This window comes from Panthera onca, chromosome A1 (assembly GCF_046562875.1).
Source record: "Panthera onca isolate mPanOnc1 chromosome A1, mPanOnc1 haplotype 2, whole genome shotgun sequence".
Lineage (NCBI taxonomy): Eukaryota > Metazoa > Chordata > Mammalia > Carnivora > Felidae > Panthera > Panthera onca.
The window spans coordinates 124,473,368-124,500,662 of NC_138339.1; the positions used below are offsets into that span (position 1 = coordinate 124,473,368).

Here is a 27,295-nt window from a genome sequence, read left to right on the forward strand (position 1 = left end):
AAGTGATGTCACAGGCCCCATGTGAGCGGATTGCAACACATGCAGCTGCCTGGAGAGAGGGAGCCGGTGTCCTACGTCAGAGCCGCCGCCGCGGAGCCGCCGCCGGGGAGGAGCAGCCGCTGCCGCCCAGGACTGGGCCCTTAGGTAAGCCGAGGGAGGGAAAAGCCAGCGACCGCCGCGGCGGGCTGCACGGGGCAGGAAGAAGAGGGCCTCTCGGGGGTGGCAAGGAAGGGGGCCGCTCTGCCCCAGCGGCGGCGCTAACTCTGTGGTCTTGGTGTCTCCGGGCCCCGCCGGGCCGCTCTAGGGAGGAGGAGGCGAGAAGATGGCGGACGACCCCAGTGCTGCCGATAGGAACGTGGAAATCTGGAAGATCAAGAAGCTCATCAAGAGCTTGGAGGCGGCCCGCGGGTGAGCGCCGCGTCCGGCCCCCCCGTGCCCTCTTGGTTCCCGGACCCCTCAGGATGGCCGCCCCCGCGCCGCATGGCCGGATGAGGAGAACCAGGCACTAGTCAACTCCCGCCTTCTGGATCTCTGGGTAGTAGCCCCCGACCCAGGGGCGAGGGTCTGCGCGGTTGGCCCGAGAAGGGATCCTTCCCCTGCTTCGGGGCATAAGGGGCCCCGCTCCCGGGTCTCGGACCACTTAACCCCTTACGTGAGAGGTCATTGCTACTTTTGAATCTCTCCCAGGCACTTGAATCCAACACTTCCCTCTTCGACTCCAGGTGCTGCCCCCCTACTCGGGTACTTGGGGAGAAAGGGCTCGGCCTTCCTTTCCGAACGCTCTTCCCTGATTTCCTCTCTTCTTCCTTCATGTTTCTCAGCCATACCTTATTAAAATGGCCTCTCCCTCCTGTTTTTGTGAGACCCGAGTGGGTGAAGTTTGGATGGGACAGGACGGAGACGTGGTCAGGGACAACCTCTTTCTGACTTCCTCTGATATCTCTGGGTCTTCCAGCTCTTCCCAGATGACTTCCCCCAAGTCCTCTAATTACCCCCGGAGCTTCCTGGTTTTAGCTGTTAAAGTACCCACGTATAAATTGAAAATGCCAACATATGCGGGGTCGAATAGAAGGGACATTTTGGTTGCCTGGGTCTGTATATCCAGGAGAAATCCGGATTATGGGGCAGTTGATGGATGTGAACTGTTAACAGGGTCATTTTTCTCCTCTCTCTGGAACTTTCAGGGATAGAGGTTCCTGATGTACTAGTGCTTGTTGAAATTCAGAACTGAATTAGATGGGCTTTGGGTCTCCTTTTGTAAATTTTGTGGATGTGCACTATGGAAATGTTATATTGAAACTGGGTATATATGCTCCTTTTAGGTTAACAAAGAATTACTTGGTGAAGTTGTGTCAGAGGTACTCCCCTTTTCTCACTTTATTTTGTTCTTTTCCCAGTTGTAGGAACTTTTTGGTTACAGGAAGTGGCCCAAAAAAGCATTTGGAACATGACATATTTGTATGTTTGAGCATTCTTAGAATAGCAGAGTGCCTTGCCCCAGGCCATTTTGAAGGTTTGTTTTCAGCACAAGAATTGTGCATTCTGGTTTCCAGTCCAGGTTTGTCTTTGATTGGTTGGCTTACAATGATAGGATTAAGCTTTTAATTGTTACCATATGAAATAAGGTGTACTCAGTTACACCAAAGACCTAGGGTTGATAATTGGTTTTGCCATTGTGTCTTGTTCTTACTAAGTTAGTGACATTTCTGCTTGAAATGAAGCTTCTGAAAGTTTGGCTCAGTTCAGTGACTTGGGCTTTTGCTAACTCTTTCCCTGATGGAAATTGAAGGTGGCAGCTTATTTTTTATTTAATTTTGTTTCTTTGAACTTAATAAAATACTCAGACCTATATAATAATCTTACAGGAACTTGAACCCAGATGGTTCTGTGCCATATGGTAAATTGAATAGTTATTCCCCAAGTGTGAGCACATTATTACAGGAGGGGTAATACAGGTCCTGACCCATTATGTCTGATGCATTACTAGGAATTAGCTAGCCAGGTTCTTTCATTTCACTGGGATCTTCTGTTGTGTTACTTTCAATTGAGTATGGCTTTTATGCATCATTGATGCAGTGTTTAAAGTTGGATATGACCTGTAGATTTGTTCTCTTACTACTTTAATTTGGAGGCAGGTTCACACATTAGAATCTGCATACATTATATTCTCTTAAGAAGTCTAAAATAAATTAACGATTGTAATTTATTGTCTGAGTGTAGTAACATTAAAAATAAAACACTGCATGTAATAACAGCATTTCTTTCTACGGCTTGATGAAGGAAGTTAATTCTTACATTTGTCCCTTGCCATGTTACCTAGCCACTTGAAACCTTTAAGCTCCTCTTTACAGCTTTTAAAGGCTTTATCCCTTTGATTAGCAAAGTTCAGTAAAGTTTAAAGCTCACCAAAAATGAGGTTCTTAGTGACTACTTTTTAGTGATGAAGTTAGTTTGGACATTTTAGACCAGAATTAAAGCTTTCTCAAATAGCTGGGAGTAGTCTTCCTTTAAACAAATTATGTGGTTGATAATCATTTCCTACTTTGCTTTTATTCAGGATTTGATTGCATCTTGATCCCATGAAAATTTTAAATCTTGGCTACTTCTGGGTATTAGTAAAGAGTCAACAAGTGTATTCAGCTTGCTTCAGAAGTTTCCCAGTACATACCAATTTCTTTTCAGGAATAGCAAGATTTCATGTTCATGGCTGAACTGTATTAAAGTCTGACTCAGATTATCTTAGTGTATGTACAGTGAGAAATGTTTTCTTAACACTAAGATATTTTAAGAAGTGTAATGACATTTAAAGGCAAACTGAATGACCAAATGAATCTATACGTACTGGTGTTGGGCAGCCTGTGGATTTAAGGAGAAAACTGAAAATGTTCAAGCATGGTTATTAGCACTAGATAGTGAAATTTACTGGTGGATAATAGAATTGTTTTTGAAACAAATTTTTCCCCCTCCCAGTAGTGTAGAATTCTGGGCATGAAAATCAGATTGGTTTGTTTTTAACAGCTATAAAGTATGGTGTGATAAGAGTAATTTTGAAATTGAGTCAATTTGTGATTATCTTTTGGTAATATTACGCATATTTAGCTTTAAAAGGGAACTGCTGCAAAATGGACTCACTAATTAAGTACATCTGAATAGAGTGAAGTTTCTAAGCACATACTTTATGGAGTAGTTAGTATGTTCTAGACACGGTTAAGCAGTACGCTACTTCATTAATCCTGGCAGAAAGTGTTGACACCATTTGATAGCCAAGGCAATGGGGGCCGAGAGGTTAAATAACTTGGTATCTGAAGTGTAGCAGAGCCCAGGGCTTGAACTAGTGTGTAACAGAGTGCAGTGGATATATTAAATGTTTTCAAAAAATATAAGGCTGGATTGACTCAAATTGGAATCTAAGCTATAACAGCCTTTTAATATTGTCATATCTGTGGAAGAGCATTTATAAGAGCCAAAATGACTAACACAGGGAACTTGGCCAGGAGTCTTTTTGTAGCCCACAATGTACTTAATTTTCTGAATTGAAAGAAGTATTAGTCATATAACTTAAATTTAAGTTAGCTGAAACAGACCTATTTAGTATCATGTAGGTTTAGTTGAATGTTAGTTTCTGTGTGTGTGTTAAATAATATGCCACTTTTTTTGGTATACGTAGTCCCACTTAATGTTAGTGGAAGTTCTTCCTGGTTTATGATTCTCCGTTGTTGGCTTAATGGGGACAAATGTGTATGTAAGCCAAAACTGGAAATAGAGCCATGTGAATGGAACTGTGGTTGTGGGTATTCTGGGTAAGGAACTAAAGCAAGTGGAATATAATGTTACAAAAAAGGTAGGTGGGAAATTTTGGGGGGGTGGGTTGTTTTTTTCCTGCTAATGTTTTTTTGAACCGTCAAGAAATAGCTCCAGAAATAAGGATGGAAGCTTTATAGTTTTCAGGTAATAAAATCATTGCCAGAGCCTGTTCTAGCCAAGGACAATGGTACATGTGAGAGACAAGGTTAGTTTGGGCTAAATTGCATCTGTAGGTGTCAGAATACTTTTTCACTTATTTTGATGAGGGAACCTTGTAAATGTCAGAAATAATGAAGGCTCAAATAACCCTTGTTTGAAGATCTGCACAGTTTGTAAACTTTATTTAGGTCTTCTGTAGTGGTCTTTGGCATTTTTAAATTTTCCTGTTTAATTAAAAAACAACTTGTAGATATTTTGACTTTGAAGAAAATAGAAATAATTTGGCTGTATACATCACTGTCTTTTCTTTCCCAAAATATAGCTTCTTTTCTGCTCTACTCTTAAATAGTTCTGAAACCAAATTGGGAAGAGGGTCCCACACCAAGCATTTTTCCAGTCTTAGAGGATAACAGCTGAGTGTCCTACAGTTTAATTCTAGTATTACATAAACTTATCATCTGATCCCCTAAGGTAAAGTGTTCAGTCCCATAAGACTGCCCCCATTTGTGGTAAGTCTGGGCTTCCCCTACTTCTGACCTACAGGCTTTAAATTGGGGGCTTAATGATTTGCTACAATGGCCCACAGAACTTAGGGAAATACTCTACTTAGATTTACTGATATATTATAAAAGATACAAATGAGGAGTACTTAGGGTTAGGTCCAGAAGCATCTGAGTATAGGAGCTTCTGTCCCTGTGGAACTGGGGCATACATCCTAGGTTAACCAACCCAGAAGTTCACTAAATCTTGTTCAAGACGTTATAAAACTTAATCTGCAGATTGTCCCTCCTTCCATGCACCAAACCTTACCCAGAGGTCTTTGGATGGAGCTGAAAGTTCTAACCCTCAGGTAGTTACCTGGCCTTTCTGGTGACCCCCACCCCATTCTGAGACCCACCCTTCGTCACTTCATTAATAAGTCTGGTGTGCTCTTTAGAGACTCCTTATGAGTAACAAAAACCTTCCATAACCTAGGAAATTCTAAGGGTTTCAGAATCTTTGTCAAAAGCTGTGGATGAAAACCACATACATTTCTTATACCATATAACCCTTTTTTTAATAAATCTGTATAAAATTCTTCACATTATGTTGGTATATTATATATACCATATAACGCTTTTTTTAATAAATCTCTATAAAATTCTTCACATTATGTTGGATTAAAAGTAATTTTGTGAGATTGTTGAATAGGGTTTTTTTTTAACCTTATAGACAAATAATTTGGACAGGCTATGAATATGATTTGAATCGAGTAAAGTATATTAAATGTGTTTGAATACCTTCCCCAAGTGAAAATTGTTGGTTAATAGAACATTCACCTAAATGACATGTGTAATGTTCTCAAAGCCATGAATTTTAGATACTTTTATTTTTACTTAGGTCAAAAAACAAAAAACAAAAATTAGAATGTTTTTAATTTCTTGAGATGAACGTAGACTAAATTACAACTACAGACAGAGGTCTTAGCCTCTTACTAAGAGGTCAGGATACAAATGCCACCAACAGGTCTGAGCCATGAGAAGAGAAAAAAGGGAGGAGAAGATATTTGATAGGGTGTGGTAGCCTTCATGCACTCCTGAGTGTCATTGGTTGCCTGCCTCAACTCAGAACTAGTTCTAACAGCTGTTGATTCAGAAATAATGTTTTATGCACTGTGAACCTAATGAACAATTACTGTCTTTGAATTTCAATCCTTGACAGACTTCTCATTGTAGTAGCAGATATACTTATCCTTCCAGGAAGGGAAGGCTTATTGTGGACACACTCCTAGGTAAGCACAAGTGTCTAATTAGAGTAACTTTTAAGGCCAAATGCAGTGTGGATTATAGGTGTCTCCCCCCCCACCCCCATACACACAGACCAGTTGGAACCTTTTATCAGAGGGCTCTTTTTCTTAAAAACTTGGAGTTTGAGGGTGTGCTCAGTGTGGTCCCTTGTGCCGGATGTTCTCTTGTGAGAAAACTTAAAATAAGTTTGGGAGCAGAGCTGAATGGTCTTACATCCTATTTGAAGAGTCCGAAGGAAAAATTTGCCTCTTTTCCCTAGACCCACTGCTGAAACTAAGAATTAGAACAGCAGAAATTTCTTCAGAGTCTGGCGTGTTCTCTATGGATCTCAGAATAGAACCTTTTTGTAGGATACATTCTATAGGTGTCTATTAATTCTTCAGCAGCCTGTTATCTTTTTTTTTTTTTTTAACATTTATTTTTGAGGCAAGAGAGTGCACGAACAAGGGAGTGACAGAAAGAGAGGACGACACAGAATCCAAAGCAGGCTCTAGGTTCTAAGCTAGCCACACAGAGCCTGATGTGGGGCTCAAACCCACAAAGCACGAAATCATGACCTGAGCCAAAGCAGCTGCTCAACCCACTGAGTCACCCAGGTGCCCCTCAGCAATCTGTTACCTTAATGAGGGGGAGAGGGATTAGAGAGAGGGCTTTGAGGCCCTTCTTTCCAGCAGGTTGGAAATTGGGTTTCTTGTGGGCACTTTACCCAAAGAGCATGAAGTTTCCTTTGATAACAGCTCTATCTAATGCCACTGGACACACTTTAAACCTTTGCCTGCTTTGTATTAAGAATGGAGACTTCCCAGGGTGCCTGGGTAGCTCAGTTGGTTAAGCATCCAGCTTCAGCTCAGGTCATGATCTAGCGGTCTGAGTTCAAGCCCCGGGTTGGGCTCTGTGCTGACAGCTCAGAGCCTGGAGCTTGCTTTGGATTCTCTCCCTCTCTCTCTGCCCCTCCCCAGCTTGCGCTCGCTTGCTCACTCACTCTCTCTCAAAAGTAAATAAACATTAAAAATTAAAGAAAAAAAGGGAAACTTCCTTGTTTGTTATTTTTGTCACTTTCTGAACAGATACCTTTTCTTTCTCTCAATATCAGTGAATGAAAATTAAGAGAAATAATTTTTTGCTTTCTTCTCACCTCCCCCAAAACATAATTGAGTTTTTACAAGCCATAATTTCATTATTCTCTTACAGATACAAAGATGAAAACAGATTTGATTCTTACATGTTATACATTGATCATGTTTCCTATGCTTTAATACAGCTCTTTCAGTCTGCTTAATTTGTATGTAATTAACAGCAGTTTTCAAACATGAAGTTTACATCCACTGTATGCTTTGTCTTTTGTCCCCATCCTTCCTATCCAGTTCAGAGGACTTGCTGTCTTCAGATGCCTGAAAACTACCTCTTGTCATGCAGATTAACTTGGGGATATTGTGCCTGTGCTCTTCTGTTTTCACATTTTCATTTGATGCTCTAAGGTCTCCTTGAGAAGAATGTTCTTAGTCAAAACAAAAGATTTTTTTCCCTGCCGCATTTGTGGCCCTCTAAATCAGATATTTCTCCAAACCCACATCCACAGTTCTAGATATATAAAAATTGAAGCCTACAAATGCATTTTTACTACTAACCAGTTAGCTTACAAACTTGAATATCTGTAGGTTGGACACTGGACATTTTGAAAGAAATGTGTAATGCAGTGAGGACATGGTCTGACACACAACCCTGAATTGATTATATGAACCATTTCCAGACCCATGTTAGTAAGTACAGAATAACACAGTACATGTTGAAGAGGGGTGTGCTGTAAGATGATGATTAGGGTCTAGAATGAGGTGTTGGACATTATCAGAAACCAAAAGTTGTATAACTACTCAGGCGGATTTCCTAGGCAAGGCAGGTACTGTCATAGAATGTTACCTTGGGCAGTAGTATTTGGCTGATACAGTATCTTTGATACATTGATGGAGTGAAGCTGTAACTGCTGTGGCTTTGAAATTGTAATTGAAATTCATTTTTGATTGAAAGCCAGTTAGTCTAAAATTAGATCCAAGAGCTTTGTGTTGGTTGATGGTGAGCTGTCAGGGTATTGAAATAGCACAGAGCATTTGTGCATGTGTGCCTTGTTCGTAAAGTTGGCATGACAAAGCTTAAGACAGTCCCAACAGTTTGCCTTTCAACCTAAATAAACTTTCATTTGCAAGTAATGAAAAGTGCTGATCCCCAAACATTAATTCCTTAATACCTCTGGGTGTTTTTAGATTTTACTAAAAAATTTTCTTCCTTTCTTGGCTCCTATTTTCTGGCATCTTCTGGGCTTAATGACTCCATTTAAGCAAAGAGAATCCTCAGGAAAGACAGGGTTAGAGGTTCGTGGCTGAGATGTGTTTTAATAAAACAGTTTTCTAAAGATGAGGTGAATAGCCTACATTTTGACTCCTCACAGCAATTCTGTGAGGAAACTATTGCCATTTCACGGATGAAAAAATTGAAATAAAGAGTGATTAAGTAGCTTGCCTAACATCACGCCCCACCCTGGTGAGGGGCAGTGCTGGATTTTCTGTTCCTACTCCTGATTTCAAAGCCTGTGATCCTATTATACCACGCTGCCTTCCTCTTTGATTGGTATTTCTTTGCTAAGTAGAAACATCTCCCATTCCCTTCTGAAAGGAGGACTCTTGTCCAAGGAGATTTGCATTTCACTAGAGGGAGCAGGTGTGCTGAGACCCAGGAGCAAAGATAAAAGTAAAATAGACATGCTATTTGCAAATCTACCCAGGGAAGAACTTGAGTACCAAACATATTTACTCTTAATGAGCATCGCTGGTGAGGGAAGTAACTTGGGTTTAAATCCTTCCGCAGAATTTCATTTTGTGTATTAGAACAGTAACAAGAAGGCAGTGGCTTTTGTTTTATGTGAAAAGTACTTATAGTGGTGGTAAAGAAACATCAGGTGAACTATCTCATTTCTAGGATTCCTTGTAGAACACTGGTGCCTAATGCTGGTTGTGACTGATACCTGTAGGCTTTGCCTTGATGTGAGACTACTAGAGAAATTTTCCAGCTTCTGCTGCTCCCTGGTGGAATATTCCACTAGGTTAACTTTGTGAAGTTGTTAAAATTTTTCTTTTTAAGACCAAACGAATGCCTGTAATTGTATAAAAAGGCATCAGATACATACATTTTTGTTTTGGGTAACTAAGTGATTGTAGTGCTTTTGAGGGTAAAATACTAAAAACCTTTGTAAGCTTTCTGCTGGAAATTTTTGGGACATGTGAGTTATTCTTTTCTCTGTAGAAGCTGCTTTAATGTCTCAGTATATTCAGATCTTGGACTTTGTCCCATCTGGTAATGGCTTCTGACCCTAAGGTCAATTGCATAAACCAATTTCTGGTAATTCTGTTTAGTCTTTTGAACAGTAATAGAATCCTCCCTCCTAGTTTGGTATTCTCTGAGCTCTTTATAAAAGGCAGGCCCATCCACCTCCAATCTTCCTCATAGATGATGAGGGGCCAGGGCATCAAGTTCAGGATGAACAAAATTAAGCAAAAGAAGACACTTTGGAAGTATTGGTTTTGTTATGTTTAAAGACTAATGGAGTGATTTGGGTTTTTTAACGAAGCGAAAGCTGGGACACTTAGTCATTTCTAGGCAAATGTTGGTTCCTCTCCAAAGACTAGCAAAGTTTTAAATGGTAGTTTAGAATAAATCTCTGGTGTTTGCCTAGAGGAGACCAAATATAGAGGATCCTTTTTCTGATGTTAAGAATTAACGGTTTGTTTATTCATCAGATTCATGTGCTAAAATGATTTGTGCCCTTAAGAAGCTTCTATAGACCTAGTGTAAGCAACATGTTATCTTACTATTTGATACTTGATGGAAGAGAAAATGGGGTTAGATCTTTGAAGTGACTGACAACTAGACAGAAGTAGTGGCTAACTCTGGGTTATATCAAAATAACGTGAACCATGCCACAGCTGTAGGATAAAGCTACTTAAGCTTTTGTATAATAAAATTATTTAAAATGTTAGAGGGGAAAGGATTTCTGCTTTTCTTTATACAAAATTGCTTCTACTGCTCTAGCTATATTAATTTGAACTGCATTTTTGGTTTGGTTCTTTTCTGTTGGAAGATTTGATAAATCCTGTAATCTAAGAATGGTAGTTGCCCTACCACAAAGTCAGCTTTTATCTCTGGACTTAATCAGATTCAAATAAAACTTACCACCATCTGAAATACCACCCCCCCAACTGTGCTATCATGTTAATTCTTTCTGATTATACTACTAAAGAGCAGAGGGATAGAGTACATGGAGCTACAGTTCCATCTGGTTACGTTTCAATGAGCACTTACTATCTGCTATCCATGCTAGGTACTTCACCTGTATTACAGAACCCTCATGACCTTGGGAAGAAAGTAGAAACTGAGGTCCAGTCTGTGCTCCTGGGGCACCTGGCTGTCTCATTTGGAAAAGCATGTTGATTCTTGATCTTAGGATCATGGGTTCAAGCCCCACATTGGATGTAAAGAGTACTTAAAAATAAAAAATCTTCAAAAATAATCTGTGCTCCTAACCAACCTCCTACTCTGTTCCCATATTAAACCCATATCAGAAAGACTGCTGTAGTCTCAAAGTTTAAACTTGGTTTTGTATGTTTGGTAAAAGAAAAATAGAAACCCCATGGTGAATAAGAAATACAGACAAAGGCAATAGAAATTGGAGAGGAACTCAATGATTTTTCAGCTGGTGATCCATATAATGTGGCTACCTTGGCAATTATCAGAAATGATTTGACTGAGATTTAAGTTGAGTTTTTTGAGCTTGAAAAGGGGATGGTGGGAATCCTTGGGCATCCATATCCTAGGCTCGACTCCATCAAACATTGAGATGAAAGCTCCTTGGTGAGCACATACTCTAAATCGTAATTACAAAGTATTATAGGCAGTCTCTAAAGTGTTCTGGTTCCTAGCCTGAAAGTAGTTCCATTACGTAAGAGTGAGGAGAGGGGTAGCAGGACATTTGTGTTCTATCTGGGAAAAGTTGGACAATTCATCGTGGTTGTATTGCTGCCAGGAAGGGTAAATGACAGCATCTTACCTCCTGCAGGTGGGTTCTGTGAGTTGATCTTCTTTAGGTGTGGATGAGGTCATGGAATTGAGTTCAGCTGGCTACGAGATCCTTCTTGCAGACGCAGAAAGCTAGCCAAACCAGTGATTCTCAGCCCTAATTACACATCAGAAGTGATGCTGATTCTGTTGAAATCAGTCATTCTGAAAATTGAGACTCCCTCTTAATCACAGTCACCACCACCGTCACTGTCCCTATTGGGGGAGTGATGGAATCAAGGTGGAGGAAGGGGAAATTTTGTTGCTGGGCATTTGTTTTGCTCCTTTAGAAAATTTTCCAGAGATTCAGGGTTCTCATGCAAATAGGTCACTGAACTATGAGGTTTTTTCTTTTTCCAGTTACCTTTCTAAAATGTTCTTGAACATTATTGATGAATCTTAATAAGCTCTTTACAAGTGAAAGAGTGCCTAGATTTTCTCTGCGTGTCATTCATCAGAAGGTACCTTGAATCCAAAGGCTGGAATTCTGAGACCTAAACTTACACACATCCCATAGTCCAGGCTTGTTCTGATTACCTTGCATTTTCTTCCTGAAATACATTTTAGTTCTGGTACTTCAGGTAACCTTATAAATGTCTCTGTGTTAATAGTGCTCAGGATTCACGAAACCTTGGATGGATAACTGGTGGCACTATCATAACCTCTCATCTTAGGGAGAGAAACTTTTCCTTCAACCATCTATTTGAGACTGAAGGAAGGAAAAGCTGTCAGCTCTTTATTTAAATTCTCTTCCTTCCTGAGTTTTGTCTAGTTTTATTTACTGTCTGCATTTAGTCTATTTACAACTACTACTTCCTTCTGCCTCCCAAATATTTTACTTCTCAGAAGTTAGTCTCTGAAAGCATTGATGAACTCTTCTTTGATAAGGGAAAATGCCCCTAAAATGGTGAGAACAAGAAGGAATCTAAGAGCAGAAGCCCCTCGAAGCCTTATGTGGCACATTGTTGTGTATTGTCTGTCTTGCTTTGCCCAGTTTTTACAACCTGCATGTGAATCATTGCTGTACCTTATAATTCACTAACTCTTAAATGAGAGCCTTTTGATTTTTGAAAAAGGATATAGTGGCAAAGCAGACCAGTACATGAAAACTCTTAAATTTAAAAAGGTAGTAGTTTGTATATGTAGCCAGCAACTCCTTGGTGAGAGTTTTACTTGTTCTTCCCTGTGGGTTGTTCGGGTTACTTTGAAATAATTCAGCTTCCTTGGGGAGCCTGGATGGCTCAGTCATTTGAGTGTACAACTCATGATTTTGGCTTAGGTCATGATTTCACAGTTCTCAAGTTTGATTTGAACCCGGTTTGATTTGAACCCACGCTGATTGTGCAGAGCCTGCTTGGGATTCTCTCTCCCTCTCTTTCTGCCCCTCCCCTGTTCTGTGTTTCTGAAAGAAAAAAAGGAAAGGAAAATTCAACTTCCTTGATTTTATTTTTGTGTTTACACAAACTGGTCTAGCGACCTTGAGTGGCTTGCCTTGGGGGTAAAGCGGTTATTTTGTTTGGAAACTTTCCTGGTAAAACTTAAATATGCTTCTGTTAAACCCAACATAAAAAAAAATTCAGATATTATCAAGTAGCCTTTAAATTTTAAAATAGAGGCCATCCATTTAATAAAGATGAATTCAAAAATTTAAGGTGCTCCCCCTCACATAGGAGAGAGAGACGTAAAGGGGAAACTAGTGAAAGGTCATTTTTTGAGCATTAATCAAAATTCAAAAGGAGTAGGAGGCCAAAACTAACTTTCAAGTAGTGTTTCAGATTTAGCAACTTGGTAGAATTTTTTTTTTTTTTTTTTTTTCAAGCTACATTTCTGAATTACTTAAGTGGAAACCTATGGCAAGATAATGTTCTCAGGTTTCTTCATTACTTTGTCCTGTAGAATGTTACATGGTTGTAAGTGTAAGGTTGGTTGTCCAACTCTGGTGCTATAACAGCAAAGTTGCTTAATGAATGCTTATCTTCTTAACCTATCTGCAGTGGAAAGTAAATAGCTGCTTATCTTAAGGTCATTGCTTTGTCCTCTGCATGATTATCTTGCTTTAAGGATTTCCTTCAGGCATTTTGGGTTCACTCAGTGAATTTGTCCCAACATCCTCTTTAGCCTTAAATTTTCCATCCTTTGGGGTCTGGTGCCTGTTGACTTCCTGAGCTGAGCCTTCACCCCTGCTATCCTTGGAGCCCCTTCTCTTTCCATTCCCTACTGATTGCCTCTTTGCTGGTTCCATCTCCTAGGAAACTACTCTGTAAATCAGAGCACGTCAGCTTTTAAAAACTGAGCCCTTTTGAGAAATAACTCCTTTGATCCCTAAAGATTCCAAGAGCCCGTGGGATAGAGAAATACGTTCTTTTGAGAATTGTTAATCTGAGAATAAGCACAAGCTAGTAAAGTCCATATTAAAACTTCTCATATATATCTTCTTTTTTCCCCATTTTGTACATTTTCCTATTGTGCATAAATTGACAGCCCCTGTTTAGAGACAGGTAAATGGCAACTACAGTAGAGAGACCATGTTTGAAGTTAAATTTACGTGTCTAATGTTTCCAGTCCCTATGAAAGCAAAGTCTTCTCTCCCTTAGCCTATAGTATTTGACATAACTCTGTAAAGACTTATCTGAAAGGTTCTTAGGAAATTTCCTTTTTAGAAACCTAGAAAGATAAATTACTGGAAGAAAAGCAGTTTGTTACAGTTGGTTGCTTAAAAATAGGATCCAACGAACTCACTGACGGTAAAGAGCATTTTTCTTTTTTTGTAATTGAAGATACCCATTTGTTTCATTTGGGAATTCTTTTTCCATCTAGTTCAGAAACTGGAACATGGCCACAGGTAGAATTTTATGTAGAATTTTTTATTTCTGGGCACCTTCTCCTGGTTTAGAAAAATTCGTTTTATGTAGTTGTATTGTGAACATTAAAATGAAAAACATTTTAGAGAGTGATACATCTGACTTAATGTGTGTTTGTGTGTGCATGAGCAAAGGATTGTCCTGAAGCAGTTTTGTTTTATGATCATTTTGATTGTGTTTGTGATGCCAAGTAAAGCTGCTCCTCATAAATTTGCTTGCTTCTCTGGTTTGGCTAGAATACTTGTTCCCCTACCCAAGGGGTGGCAGCAGAGCACACACCATACTTTACCAGGTACTGTCATTTGTCATTGATCAACTTGTAGTTCATTGAGGAAAGTATCGCAAAGGTTATGAACTGACCTTCTGGGTTTTAAATAGAAACCCCAACAGAAACAGTGCCAGTTTCAAAGATAGAAAATAAGCTGATAATCTGAATAACTATTTTGATAGTTGGAAGGGCTAGATAGGCAGCTTGTCTGCTTATAGAGAAAACTTGTATTGCAAGGGAACTGAGGGATTTACCACTTAGAAAACTTTAAAAGGGCAAGGTCTTATGTAAATGAGGTCCCTTTCCAACATTAATACTGGGAAAAAACAAATTTGCGGGATTAATTTTACTATATGAAGATATTTTTCCAGACATTTTAAAATTTCAGATACCTGTGGATAAAGGTTTTCTCTACATTTTATTGTAGAGTGCCCCAAGAACTGCTAATTTAAAGAGAATGTGTGTTTTAAATTTTTGTGTTATCGTAAATGAACTTTTAGCTTTTGTATTGTGGCAGAGTACACACAACATGAAATTTAACCATCTCGGCCAATTTATTTATGCAGTTAAGTAGTGTTAAAAATACGTTCACAGTGTTACGCAACCAGTCTTCAGAACTCTTTATCTTAGAAAACTGAAACCATGCTAAACAACAAAACACCCTATTTCCCCTTCCCCCCATTCACAGCAACCCACTGTTCTTTTTGTCTCTGTTAATTTGACTACTCTTAGATACCTCATGTAAGTGGAATCATACAGCATGTGCCCTTTTGTATATGGCTTATTTCTCTTAGCATAAATTGTTCAAGGCTCATACAGATTGTAGCATGTGTCAGAATTTCCTTTAAGGCTGAATAATATTTCACTGTATCTATATATGTACCACTTTTTTGTGTTACTATTGATCCATCAAATGGATAGATGGACGTAGGAATTCTAGCCATCTTTTGGCTGTTGTGAACATTGCTGCTGTAAGCATTTAGTGCCTAAGTATCTGGTTCCCAGTTTCACTCTTTGGAGTATATACCCAGAAGTGGCAATGCTAGATGATGTGGTAATTCTGTGTTCATGTGAACGACTGCCATGCTGCTATTCATAATGGCTGTGTGATTTAACATCACCCAGCAAGACATAGGGTTCCAATATCTCCATGTCTTTGCCAACACTTGTTATTTTGTTTTTTGATGGTAACTATTTTAATGGGTGTGAAGTGTTTGTGTGTGTTGATTTGCATTACCCTGATGATTAGTGATGAGTTCATTTGTTTTGATAATGTAGTTTTGTGTTTGCTTCAAGTAGAAGTAGGAATATTGAAATGAGATCTTGTTAATAAATGTCTGGAGAATGTAGCTAAAAAAGGTTTTGGCATCAATACTGAGGTTATACTGAAGTTGGTGGCTGCTCGAAAGGGACCTCCCACGTGGCAAGGCTTTGATAGTAGTGTCCTTCATAGTTCAGAGTTTGGTCCTGGTTTTGAATTTTAGAAGCTGGAATTTGTTTGAGCACCCTGAATTGGCCAATTTCTCATATATGGGGTGTGTGTGTCTTAGATTGAAAAATGATTAATATGGGGGCGCCTGGGTGGTTCAGTAAGCGGCTCTTGATCTTGGCTTAGGTCATGATCTCACAGTTGGTGGGATTGAGCCCCACGTTGGGCTGTGTGCTGACAGCAAGGAGCCTGCTTCAGATTCCCTCTCCCTCCCTCTCTCTCTCTCTCTCTCTCTCCCCCCCCCCGCCCCCCCCTCCACACAGTGTCAAAATGAATTTTTTTTAAAAAGTGATTAATATGTAAAATACGTTTAGAGAAACACATAGAGTAGATGTATGATTTCCTAATTGGGATATTTGTTTGAATTCCAAGATTCTGCTATTCCTATTAGGAACTAGTTTAGTTCCTAAGGGTGCTAAACTAGTGATTTTAAATTTTCATGGTGAGCCTGGAATTTAAAGAAAAGGAGAGACACTATGATATTCAGTTATTTCATCTAGACTTTGTAAAGACTTGTTGTATCATCCTGTGGTGGCTTCTCCCACTGAAGAACCACCAGATTCTAAGCTTCTACCATGGACTCACTGTCAGATTCCAGCCTGTTATCACCCCCTTATGAAAGCTTCTCTCTTTGCCCTTGAAGAATGAGGTGTTTCCCAAGCATCCTTTAAAGTGCCTTACTACTTTTTCTTTTGGCTAGCTAAAATTGATTCAAATAATTGAGTACCTATCACATTCTGATCACTTTTCCTAATTCTGGGCATACTTTGATTACACTGGAATAGTCCCTATCTTCCTAATCACTGAGAGTGATATATTTCTATTTTAAGGGGATTTCATTAGCTCCCTTTAGTAATGATAAGCATGAATTTAAACTCTTGACTTATGTGGTACTTGAACCTCTGATGTTACTCTTTCTTTCACAGCAATGGCACAAGCATGATATCATTGATCATTCCTCCCAAAGACCAGATTTCACGAGTGGCAAAAATGTTAGCAGATGAGTTTGGAACTGCATCTAACATTAAGTCACGAGTAAACCGCCTTTCAGTCCTGGGAGCCATTACATCTGTACAACAAAGACTCAAACTTTATAACAAAGGTAATCTAGAATATGATCATTTTCCTCCTCTATTGTGTTTTGGTTATATTTTCCACTTTGATCCTGCCATGATGCTTTTGGTCACTATTGTATCTTTTTCAGATAGCCATCAGCAATTTACCTTTGGCCTTGGAACTTACCCCTCTCTCCCCTTTTTTTTTCTTTAAAGCAAAGTAGTAGTTACTTAAAAGTGTAAATCCTCCTTTTTTAAACATCTCAAGTATTTTTAAAATTAGGGAGAGAATTCTGCCGGAGAGATTTACAGATATTTCTGCTTTATTTAAATTACGACTTAAAGGAACCAGGGACACGGGGCACCTGGCTGGCTCAGTCATTAGAGCATGTGACTCTTGATTTCAGGGTTGTAGGCTCAAGCCCTCCATTGGTTGTAGAGATTACTTAATAAATCTTTAAAAATAATAAAGGAGTAGGGACAGAACTAGGAACATTTTCTATTAATTGAGGAAAATTAGCTATAGATTTAAGTAGAGAAATTGTGTGTTTTTTGCAGTACCTCCAAATGGCCTGGTTGTTTACTGTGGTACCATTGTAACAGAAGAAGGAAAGGAAAAGAAAGTCAACATTGACTTTGAACCTTTCAAACCAATTAATACGTCATTGTATTTGTGTGACAACAAATTCCATACAGAGGTAAGAAGTTCAAACAGTATTTTCATCATCCCAGAAAGAAACCCTATATCCATTAGCAGTCATTACCATCCTCCCCCCCACCCCCTATCCGTACCCCCGCCTCCCCAAGATCTCTCACCTCTAGGCTACCATTGATTTTGTCTGTCTCTCTAGATTTCACTTATGCTGGGCATTTCATACAATGGGTGGATTTTTGTGACTTGTTTCTTTCACTTAGCATCAGTACTTCATCCTTTTTTATTACCAGATCATATTTGCTATATTTGATTTATCTGTTCATCAGGAATATTAGGAATAATAGTGCTCTGAACATACATGTACCATATGTGTGACCATACGTTTTCATGGGAGGGCAGTATATATACTTAAGAATGAAATTGCTGGGTTAAATGGTAACTGCTTAACCTTTTGAGGAATTGCTAGACTGTTTTCTAAGTCATTGTACCACAAGGCTGGCTATTTAAAAAAAAAAAAAAAATTTATACATTAATTGTGACACACTGAATGACCATCATTATGTTTGAAGAAAGTGCTAAACTGGGTTTGGAGAACTGGTTAGAGGTGAAGAAATAATTGCCTCTCTCTCCATCTCTCCCTGTATACCCATGATACTTGCCTATATTTCTTGCATCCTTAGTTTTCAGTTCACAAATTATAAAACCTTTAGGACTGTAAGAGCTTTTATTTCCCCATGAAACTTTTGAGTGACAGAGATGCCATAAGATAAAATTTAAGGGTGGAAAGGAAACCTCATTAGAGTGACCTAAATCAGTCAACAGTAGAACAATCAGGAATTCACAGCTGGCTCCTAGTTCAGTCTTTTGCTTTTCATCAACCTAGGGAAAAACCTCTACAGTGGAATTAGAACTGACATTTGTCGACACAGTTTACAATGGATGATTTCTGCTAACTTGACAGGAAGTCCAATTCCAGTTGGATCTTGGTTCGTTGCATAGATGATTGAGACTGTTCTCTGGGCTATCTTGCCAGCCTCTTTTTGGCAAAAGCTTCATTGGGAAGGCTCTTAGCTACCATGTCCCACTTACCTGTATCTAGTTTCATGAAAGCAGATTTCAAGTCTTAATTTAAGTAGTACCTGTTACTTGTGTTATCTAGCTTTTATTAAGCTAGCTTCATTGGTATTTCTAAACCTTAACCCTTCCAGGTACTGTTTAATCTTGCTAGCTTTGTTTATTTTGGCTTCAGCTGATATGTTGATAACTAGATGTGAATGTGACATGCTGTACAACACAATTTATGTCGCTTCATCAGGACAATTATACATTCTTAAGAGGGATAAGTATTCCCTGATGAGCAGAATTATTGAAAACCTAAACTAATCAAGCCACCTAAGAGATTGCGACATAATGGCACAACATTCATGTCTTAATGCTAATTTTCAGATATGGTATGATTAAAGATTGATTACTAATGATTAATCTGCTTTCTGGTCAATTCTTAAAGGAAATATTTTCTTCCTTAGTTAAAATGGAAAGGGTATTTCTTAACTCCAAAGAAGCCTGGCACCTAGGAACTGATCATCTACCAGGTGTGCACATTCCATCATGAAAACTCTTGACCCATCTATATGAGTTCCAGGACTATTTAAATATTTGTTCTTTGTGGGGACAGAACTATGGGATATAATTATAAGCTAACCTAGAAGGGGAATTGTCCCCCAGAAAAACTCCACAAATCATTAGCTATATAATACCTTTAAAATAAAATTGAGTTTTAGGGGTGCCTAAAATTGAGTTTTAGGTGGCTCAATCCATTAAGTGGCCAACTTCAGCTCAGGTCATGATCTCACCAATTTCTGAGTTTGAGCCCCATGTCGGGCTCTGTACTGCCAGCTCGGAGCCTGGAGCCTGCTTCAGATTCTGTATGTGTGTGTGTCTGTCTGTCTCTGTGTCTCTCTCTCTCTCTCCCTCTCTCTCTCCCTCTCTCCCCGCCTCCTCTCCCTCCCCCCCCACTCATGTCTCTCTCAAAAATAAACATTAAAAAAATTTTTTTTTAATAAAATTGAGTTTTAGATCCTGATACCATTAAGGGTGTTCAAGACATATATGTTAAATGAAACATTTCAAATCTAGATCTTTTTGTAGACTTTCTGGGTTTTCTCCTCATGGACTCCTTCTCTAGAGTTGATTTACAAGATACCCTTATTTGCTATAATGAATACTGCCTGCTAATGATGGGATAATACAGAAAGTGACCTGATGGAGGTTAGCTTTTTGTACTGTTGTTGTTTTAGAGTTTGGACTTTTCATTTGAACATTATGTTCCATGGATTGCCATCAGACTAAATCAAATCAAGGATAGAATTAATCTGAACCCTATACCTCTCTTGGTTTTCTATTCATGTGTCCAGGTCAGGTTTGTTGAAGGGCTTTCTATCATTATTGTTGGTGTTTTTCCCTGCATCTGTTTCAAAATTGACCGTATGGGTTACATATTTATAGCTATAGTCTAAATCATTCCATAAAATGACTTTAAGTACTCCTACCATTCTGGATGGGGTGAAAGGGCTTGTATGTACATCCTTTTGGATTTTGTCTTGCCTAACAAAGCTTTGGGATTTATTTATTGTGTGATAACTTATGTTTGCTTTTCAGGCTCTTACAGCACTACTTTCGGATGACAGCAAGTTTGGCTTCATTGTAATAGATGGTAGTGGTGCACTTTTTGGCACACTCCAAGGAAACACAAGAGAAGTCCTACACAAATTCACTGTGGATCTCCCAAAGAAACATGGTAACACAGGAGGAGAACATGAGCCCATTTTGTGTCTAGCAAAAAGGAAACAAATAGTACAGTTGACCCCTGAACAACACATATGGGTCCCAACCTCTGTGCACAGTTGAAAACCCACATAAAACTTTTTTTTTTTTTTTTTTTTTTAAGTTTATTTATTTACTTACTTGTTTTGAGAGGAGAGACAGAATCCCAAGCAGTCTCCATACCCAGTGCAGAGCCTGTTGGCAGGGCTTACTCTCATGAACTGTGAGATTGTGACCTGAGCTAAAATCAGGAGTGAGTCAGATGCTTAACTGACTGAGCCACCCAGGCACGCACTTTCACCCCCCACCCCCGCCAAACACACACATATAATTTTTGACTTCTCAAAAACTTACCTACTGATAACCTATTGTTGGAAGTCTTTACCATTAACATAAACAATTGACTAACACATGTTTTGTATGTTAATTATATTTTGTACTGTATTCTTTAAGTTAGGGAAAAAAATGTTAATGAGAAAATCATCAGAGAGAAAATACATTTACAGAAATATACTGTGTTTTTCTTAAGGGTCAACTGTAGGGGCACCTGGCTGGCTCAGTTGGTAGAGCGTGCAACTCTTGATCTTGGGGTTGTGATTTCAGTCAAGCTGCACACTGGGGGTAGAGATTACTTTAACAAATAAAGTATTTTTTTAAGGGGTGGTCAACTACATAAAGGGAATAACTCCAGATGAGAGGCATCATGAAATGACACATGACTCATTGGTGCTTATGATTCTTCTTTTGATAAGATAATTGGTATTTATTCTGGAAATGTGTATCAGTTTGTGCCAAACAATCATTTAAAATAAATAGTAATTTTTCTCTGTCTTTGTGTTAGATAATGGCATGATTCGTTTTTAATTAGCAAGTTATTTTGTACTTCTTACTAATTACCCATTTTTTCCCACATTTTGTGTCAAAGGTAGAGGAGGTCAGTCAGCCTTGCGTTTTGCTCGTTTAAGAATGGAAAAGCGACATAACTATGTTCGGAAAGTAGCTGAGACTGCTGTACAGCTCTTTATTTCTGGGGACAAAGTGAATGTGGCTGGTCTTGTTTTAGCTGGATCAGCTGACTTTAAAACTGAACTAAGTCAATCTGATATGTTTGATCAGGTAAGTGAGAAGTAGATGCTCTGTTAAGTTGCTAGGTGAGAGTAGTGGGTCCTCTGAGCACTGGGACATGCACATCTTTTTGGTTTTCAAGTGATAGATTTCATGTTTAAAAACAAGTTGACAGAATTTCATGTTTAAAAACAAGTTGACAGGTTTTTATTAAGAAACATTCCTCCACGTTTTTCTGGGTCTTTTTTCTCTTTGAAAACCAACCATTTTTAGGTAGAATCATTATGGTCTGGTGGCAGCTTCTGGTTTAGTGAATTGCTATAATTAGCCTCAAAATGAAATGTGATTTCAGAGAAAGTAGGGGTTTTTCTGGTCTTCTTCTGATTTATTTCTGGAGGTAAATAAAGCAGTGAAACTCCCAGTAATATGATAGAGCTGATTAGCCTAAAGCATTTAACCCAAAAAAATCTTTTGGTCTATGACATGGACTCAGGCATAACACATTTCAAAGGTGCTCTTGAGAGGGAGTAGCATTATATGGTAGAAGTTTCAACCAAAGAAGTGGTGTTGTACTCAACCACTTTATATGGCAGGAACCAATATCCTGTTTCCTTAACAAGGAACTTAGTCTTGTTGGTGATTAATGAGTTGTCAAATCTAATCAAATGTGTGATATGACTGGCTGGGGAAGTTACACTTTACAGTGTTGCTCACTGAGACCTGCTCATGAACATACTGGGCTCTTTCCCCGTATTCTCCCTCTTTAGACTTTAGTTAGAAGTGGTTAAAGACCCATTAAGAAGAAGTGTGTCTTGGTCAAGGTGTTTTGAAGTACTAATGATGCTTTTTTTTTTTTTTTTTTTTTAAATGTGTGTATGTCAGAGGTTGCAGTCAAAAGTTTTAAAATTAGTTGATATATCCTATGGTGGTGAAAATGGGTTCAACCAAGCTATCGAGCTATCTACTGAAGTCCTCTCCAACGTGAAATTCATTCAAGAGAAGAAATTAATAGGTATCAGTGAAATGCAACTTACTTATTATGTGAAATGTATTTGTATGTATGTTTGTGTGTGATTATATATATGTAACAAAATGCCAAAACGGTAAGAGGAAGATTGAACGGTAAGAGGAAGATTGAACGTTTGTATTAAAATCTTCCTCAGTGGAGTCATTAATCTTCCTTTATTCTTGAGTTCTAGTAAGTGTGCTTGTATTTCCACTCTTTTTACCCTTTGGCAATAGGAACCAAACTTCAGTTTTCACATATTATCTTTTATAATGCAGTGGTGAATAGAGACCAAATTAAAGATTAATCTGGCCATTGGGGTACCTGGGTGGCTGAGTTGGTTAAGCATTGGCTTGGGTCTTATTCTTACGTTTCCTGAGTTCCCCGCTTGGTTTTGTGCTGACAGCATGGAGCCTGCTTGGGATTCTCTCTCCTCTCCTCTCTCTGCCCCTACCCTGCTTGTGCTCTCTCTCAAAAATAAACAAACCTTAAAAAAAAAAAAAAAAATCTGGCCATTATTTGGCTTTGTTTCTGATTTATGGAGCACACATTTTTCCAAGTGGTTGTGTATTTGGCCCCGCTATTAACTCTTGAGTCAATTTCTAGAGCCTCAACTAGAGTGGTAGGACTTTTCACAGCTTTTGGCTCTTATTTTTAAGTTGTTATTTTCTCTCTCTTGGGGTTTTTTAAGTTTATTTTTTTATTATTTATTTTGAGAGAGTGCATGTGTGCGCAAGCCGAGGAGGGGCAGAGAGAGAGAGAGAATATCAAAGCAGGCTCCACACTGTCAGAATGGAGCCTGATGCAGGGTAATCTCACAGACCATGAGATTATGACCTGAGCCAAAACCTAGAGTAGGATGTGCAACTGACTGAGCCACCCAGCCACCACTATCTCTTGGATTTTGAGCTAGAAAGTCTATTTCTACAAAGGAAACTTTTAATATATGTGCTTCCTCACCTATCCCTCATCACAGGACGATACTTCGATGAAATCAGTCAGGACACGGGCAAGTACTGTTTTGGAGTTGAAGATACACTAAAGGCTTTAGAAATGGGAGCTGTAGAGATTCTAATAGTCTATGAAAATCTGGATATAATGAGATATGTTCTTCATTGCCAAGGCACAGAAGGTATGAGAATTAGAAAGTTAAATAAGATTATGGTTTGTTGGTGACCTCTGTGTTCTGGAAACCTGGGGTGGAAATTTGGGAGAGGTGGCTTCTGTCTGCGTAAACTGTTTTGCTTGAACTGATAAATGTCTGCTTAAGACTGTTAAATTTCCTGAGGACAAGAACTGTATCTTGAGTATGTTTGGTGTTTACTTACGGTAGGAGCAGTATACCTAGTAGACATTAAGTGCATGCTGACTAATATTGCTTATAAAAAGAAGGTTGAAAGAATGAATTCAGAAGCCCTTTCATCTAACCTGACTTATGGGACTTAAATCTGCTAGTGTATAAGAACTAGGTTAACATACTTTTTCCCCCAATACTACAGAGGAGAAAATTCTCTATCTAACTCCAGAACAAGAGAAGGATAAATCTCATTTCACAGACAAAGAGGTATGTGATTGTTTTCCTAGTTTGGTAATAAATGCAAGGAAAGGAAATCTATGTTAGGGCATTGGCAAAGTAGAGTATCAGCTTTGAGATACCAGACTTCATACTCTTGGCAGTGGGGGGCAACGGGAGGTGGTCACGTCTTATATGCTACATGCCTGTCTGATTCCAAGGAAGGAGACCGTGCCATGAAGTAGTTAAATATTCTCATTCTTGAAATAGTAAAGAGGAAGATTTGATTGACTAGTGCCTCTTCTGCATTGTGAATCCTGTGCTACTTTCTTCACTCACTTTATAAGCTTTTGTACTGAAACAGCTTCTGCAGCTTTGGTCTAAATGCATCACCACAAAAGTGTCACCTGGCCAGCACAGATCACTTAAAGTTCCTCAAATTCTGAGTTGAATGACTTTGTTTTTCACAAGGTTGCTCTAAAAAGTAAATTTGGCTTGTCTCTTCTGGGCTGTTAAATGAGTGCAGCCTGGAGACACTTTACAACAGCCTGACTTTAGAGACAACAACAGGAACCAGAAGTTGAAAAACTGCTAAGTGTGTGTTGACATTTTATCATTGAGCCAGAGCCTGAGGAGGAATGTTATTTGAAATAGAACTTCTGTGCTATTAGAATTATGTCATTAGAAACCAGAATTCACATAGAGCATGGCACACCCACTTAATAAGGAGAGAGAATGAGAATGATCGTGGGTCCGGGAGCTAGGGTGGCTAAGTCTTGATTACATCCTAATCCCATTTTTTCTGTATCTTCATGGTCACCCTTGCAGACAGGACAAGAACATGAGCTGATCGAAAGCATGCCCCTGCTGGAATGGTTTGCTAACAACTATAAAAAATTTGGAGCAACGTTGGAAATCGTCACAGATAAGTCACAAGAAGGATCCCAGTTTGTGAAAGGATTTGGTGGAATTGGAGGTAAGTAGCAAATAAGAAAACTAAACTTACGGCCAGGGTCTCAGGCCAAAGCTTTCCTGGCTATCCCAAAATCAAGCTATGAGATGAAGTGTGCTCATCCAACGAGGCAGAGGCAGGAGGTTGAGGCAGCACATGGTTGCAGGTTCCTTGGTTGGAACTGTATTTTTTATCATCATCTCTTTGTTTTCTGTAATTCTACAAGGGAATTGGACTTTCCTTATTGAAGTGAACCCTCCCCATCCCAGGAACACTGGTGATTTACTCTTTGATTTGCTTTCCCAGGTATCTTGCGGTACCGAGTAGATTTCCAGGGAATGGAATACCAAGGAGGAGATGATGAATTTTTTGACCTTGATGACTACTAGGTAGTCGACATGGGTCCGGCAAAACGTGCCTCACCCTCCAGCATCCAACCCAAGGAGCATACCCGTGGTGGAATCCAAACAGATCCCTGCCTTACAATTGGAACATTTCCAGAACTTAATCCATGAGCATTGGATATTGAAAAGAAAACCGAAACAAAACCAGACCCAACCCTACACTTTGGTTTGTCATGGTGTCAGCGCAGCAGCCTACAACTAAGTTCCTAAAATGCCACTTTGGACTAATTTAAAAAAGAATCCCAGTTTTTACTTTTACTCGATGGTGAAATTGGTTGCTCTTGTATTTTATGAAAAAAAAAAAATGATTTTTTTAACCTTCATACATAGAATCAAAAATACTTTAACTGCTGTAAACCTTCAAAAGTTAATAGAAATGAGATCATACTGGTTTGTTTCTTATTTTGATTGGAGAAAAATTGCTGCATTTCGCAGTGACCCATTTACATGGCATTCTCAGCTTAGACTGCATAAGAAGAAATACATGCGGTGAAATGTTGGAACCATTTTTTCTTGGTCTCTGTTTAATGTTGAAAGGGTGAGCTAATAGGAGGCAATTTCAACTTCACTCCCTCACATTACTCCTCCCCCTCCAGACTGTCAGTTTCAAGGATGCAAATTGCATTGCAAAGTCAAACTGACACAGGAAGCATTTGGGCCAATGCACTGTTCCCTTTCATCTGTTTTGCAGGCGCATTTGTGCCCGGGGTTTGGGAGCCCTTGGCATCAGTTGCATTGATAAGGGTTCCCATAATCTTAGCCTACTAGAAACCAGTTTGGGATGGATATGATGGGGCTTCTGTGCTATTGCTGGGATTGGGAGAAATAAAACATGCAATTTAAGTGGAAGCAAAGAAATTTAAAGAATATTTTATTTTGCTTGGGTCTGTCCTTGGTAAAAGGGAGATGGTTGTGTTTTCCTTGTGTTGGATGGCATGATTATGTGAATGTTTTGATTTTTTTTAAAGTGAACTGCAAGGTTTTTCACAGGAACGACTGACAAGACATGTATGACTGTGCATGTAATTATAAACCCCTGACCTCCTGGTGGGGTTGGAGCATCTGTTTCAAATATGGGACTTACAAGCACCTCTCATATGAGAAATTATGGGAGGGGGGTGGGAAGGGCAGGGGTGGGAAGGGATGGGACACAGCTTCTGGCACCAAGGACTTAACTATTGTTGGATCCAAAAGTGGGCCTGAAAACCTGAAGCTCACGCTTCATAGCTGGGTTCTAAGTTGGATTTGACCCCAGCTGACATGCAAGGTCATGGCGTGCCCGAGGTGGTGACAGTGAATAAAGTGTATAGGATGTGCCCAGTGGTAGCAATGGAAAAAAGTATACCAAATGGACTTTGAAGGACCAAAGGTTTTTAAAAGTCAATTGGTATCGTTCCCACACTGATAGAGTAGTGGGGTACATTTGGTTTTCAAATTGGGTACTTTTAACACTTTAGTGCCTGACTGCTGTTCTTCACTGACTTGACTCAGTCACTCGTAGCTTTATTGGTCTGAACCAGCTCTTTGTTCCCAGGTTGCAGACCTGCCTATCGTTCCAATAATCCTGTTTCACTTGAATGAAGGGAGTATGTCTTAATTGTAAAGCTTCTGGTTCTCACACTGTATACTCTGAGGTCCAAATGACTGTCTTTTAATGTATAACCTGATGTCTCAACCCCCAGTGAGAAGAGTCCATTCTTTGGTATTCACCAACGTGGGAGGCTTCACCGGAACAGGCTTTTGCTTTGGGCTCTGCTGTTTGTTTGCAGAACACCCAAGAGCGAGCAAACATGCTCTCTTCACAGCAGTACCTTAGGGTTTTGCCATTGTAAATGGGTCTAATGTGATATGACAAGACCAGAGAAATTGGATGTAAATTTACATTTTTGAATATGCTTGTTGTTTCACATGATACATTTAGGGTATGCAGCTCCTTTTGTAGTTTTTATTTTTACTATTTAAGTTTGGAAATGATGCCAAATTTTTGTATTTCTTTAATCAATGTGTTCTCTTTGGTGATATATATTGCATTATATATTGATGTGTGTATCAATATATACTGATATGTATTACACTTACACATACAAACACGTAAATAAGAGGGGTGAAAACCGTAGCCTTTGCATTCTCTATAGCCTCTACAGAGAGATCCTAAGCAGCGAAATCTTGGTGTTGTGATGTACAGAAATGGAGAAGAGTATTAAACCATATTTAAGAATACACTTTGTGTGCTTGAGATTCTTTAGGACTGTTCCTTGTCAGGGTCTGCACCATGGAGACAGTATAAGCTCTCCAAGGCATGTGTTAAGTTTAGTAATGGCTAATAACTTTTCAGCCTTAAATTTTAGTTG

The 27,295-nt window shown here is 39.1% G+C and overlaps 1 protein-coding gene across 2 annotated transcripts; it reads left to right on the top strand.

Annotated features, from left to right (window-relative positions):
• On the top strand, positions 1-27,164 carry ETF1 (eukaryotic translation termination factor 1). Of its 2 annotated transcripts, XM_060636007.3 has the most exons (11): positions 1-144; positions 305-408; positions 16,398-16,573; positions 17,085-17,224; positions 19,840-19,978; positions 20,930-21,120; positions 21,952-22,081; positions 23,052-23,207; positions 23,575-23,639; positions 24,417-24,564; positions 24,847-27,164. In XM_060636007.3, exons 2-11 carry the CDS (start codon positions 323-325, stop codon positions 24,927-24,929), a joined length of 1,314 nt encoding a protein of 437 aa, XP_060491990.1. In that variant the 5' UTR covers positions 1-144; positions 305-322; the 3' UTR covers positions 24,930-27,164. The 2 variants fall into 2 exon arrangements, with proteins under 2 accessions (XP_060491990.1, XP_060491991.1); XM_060636008.3 differs by lacking the exons at positions 1-144; positions 305-408 and adding an exon at positions 420-535.
• Positions 27,165-27,295: the final 131 nt, after the last annotated feature.

Bases quoted from the DNA above. Each gene is read 5' to 3' on its own strand.
- ETF1 (XM_060636007.3), top strand. From the start codon at position 323: ATGGCGGACGACCCCAGTGCTGCCGATAGGAACGTGGAAATCTGGAAG. The intron at 16,574-17,084 runs GTAATCTAGAAT...TGTTTTTTGCAG, and splicing joins ACTCAAACTTTATAACAAAG to TACCTCCAAATGGCCTGGTT. The intron at 24,565-24,846 runs GTAAGTAGCAAA...TTGCTTTCCCAG, and splicing joins AGGATTTGGTGGAATTGGAG to GTATCTTGCGGTACCGAGTA.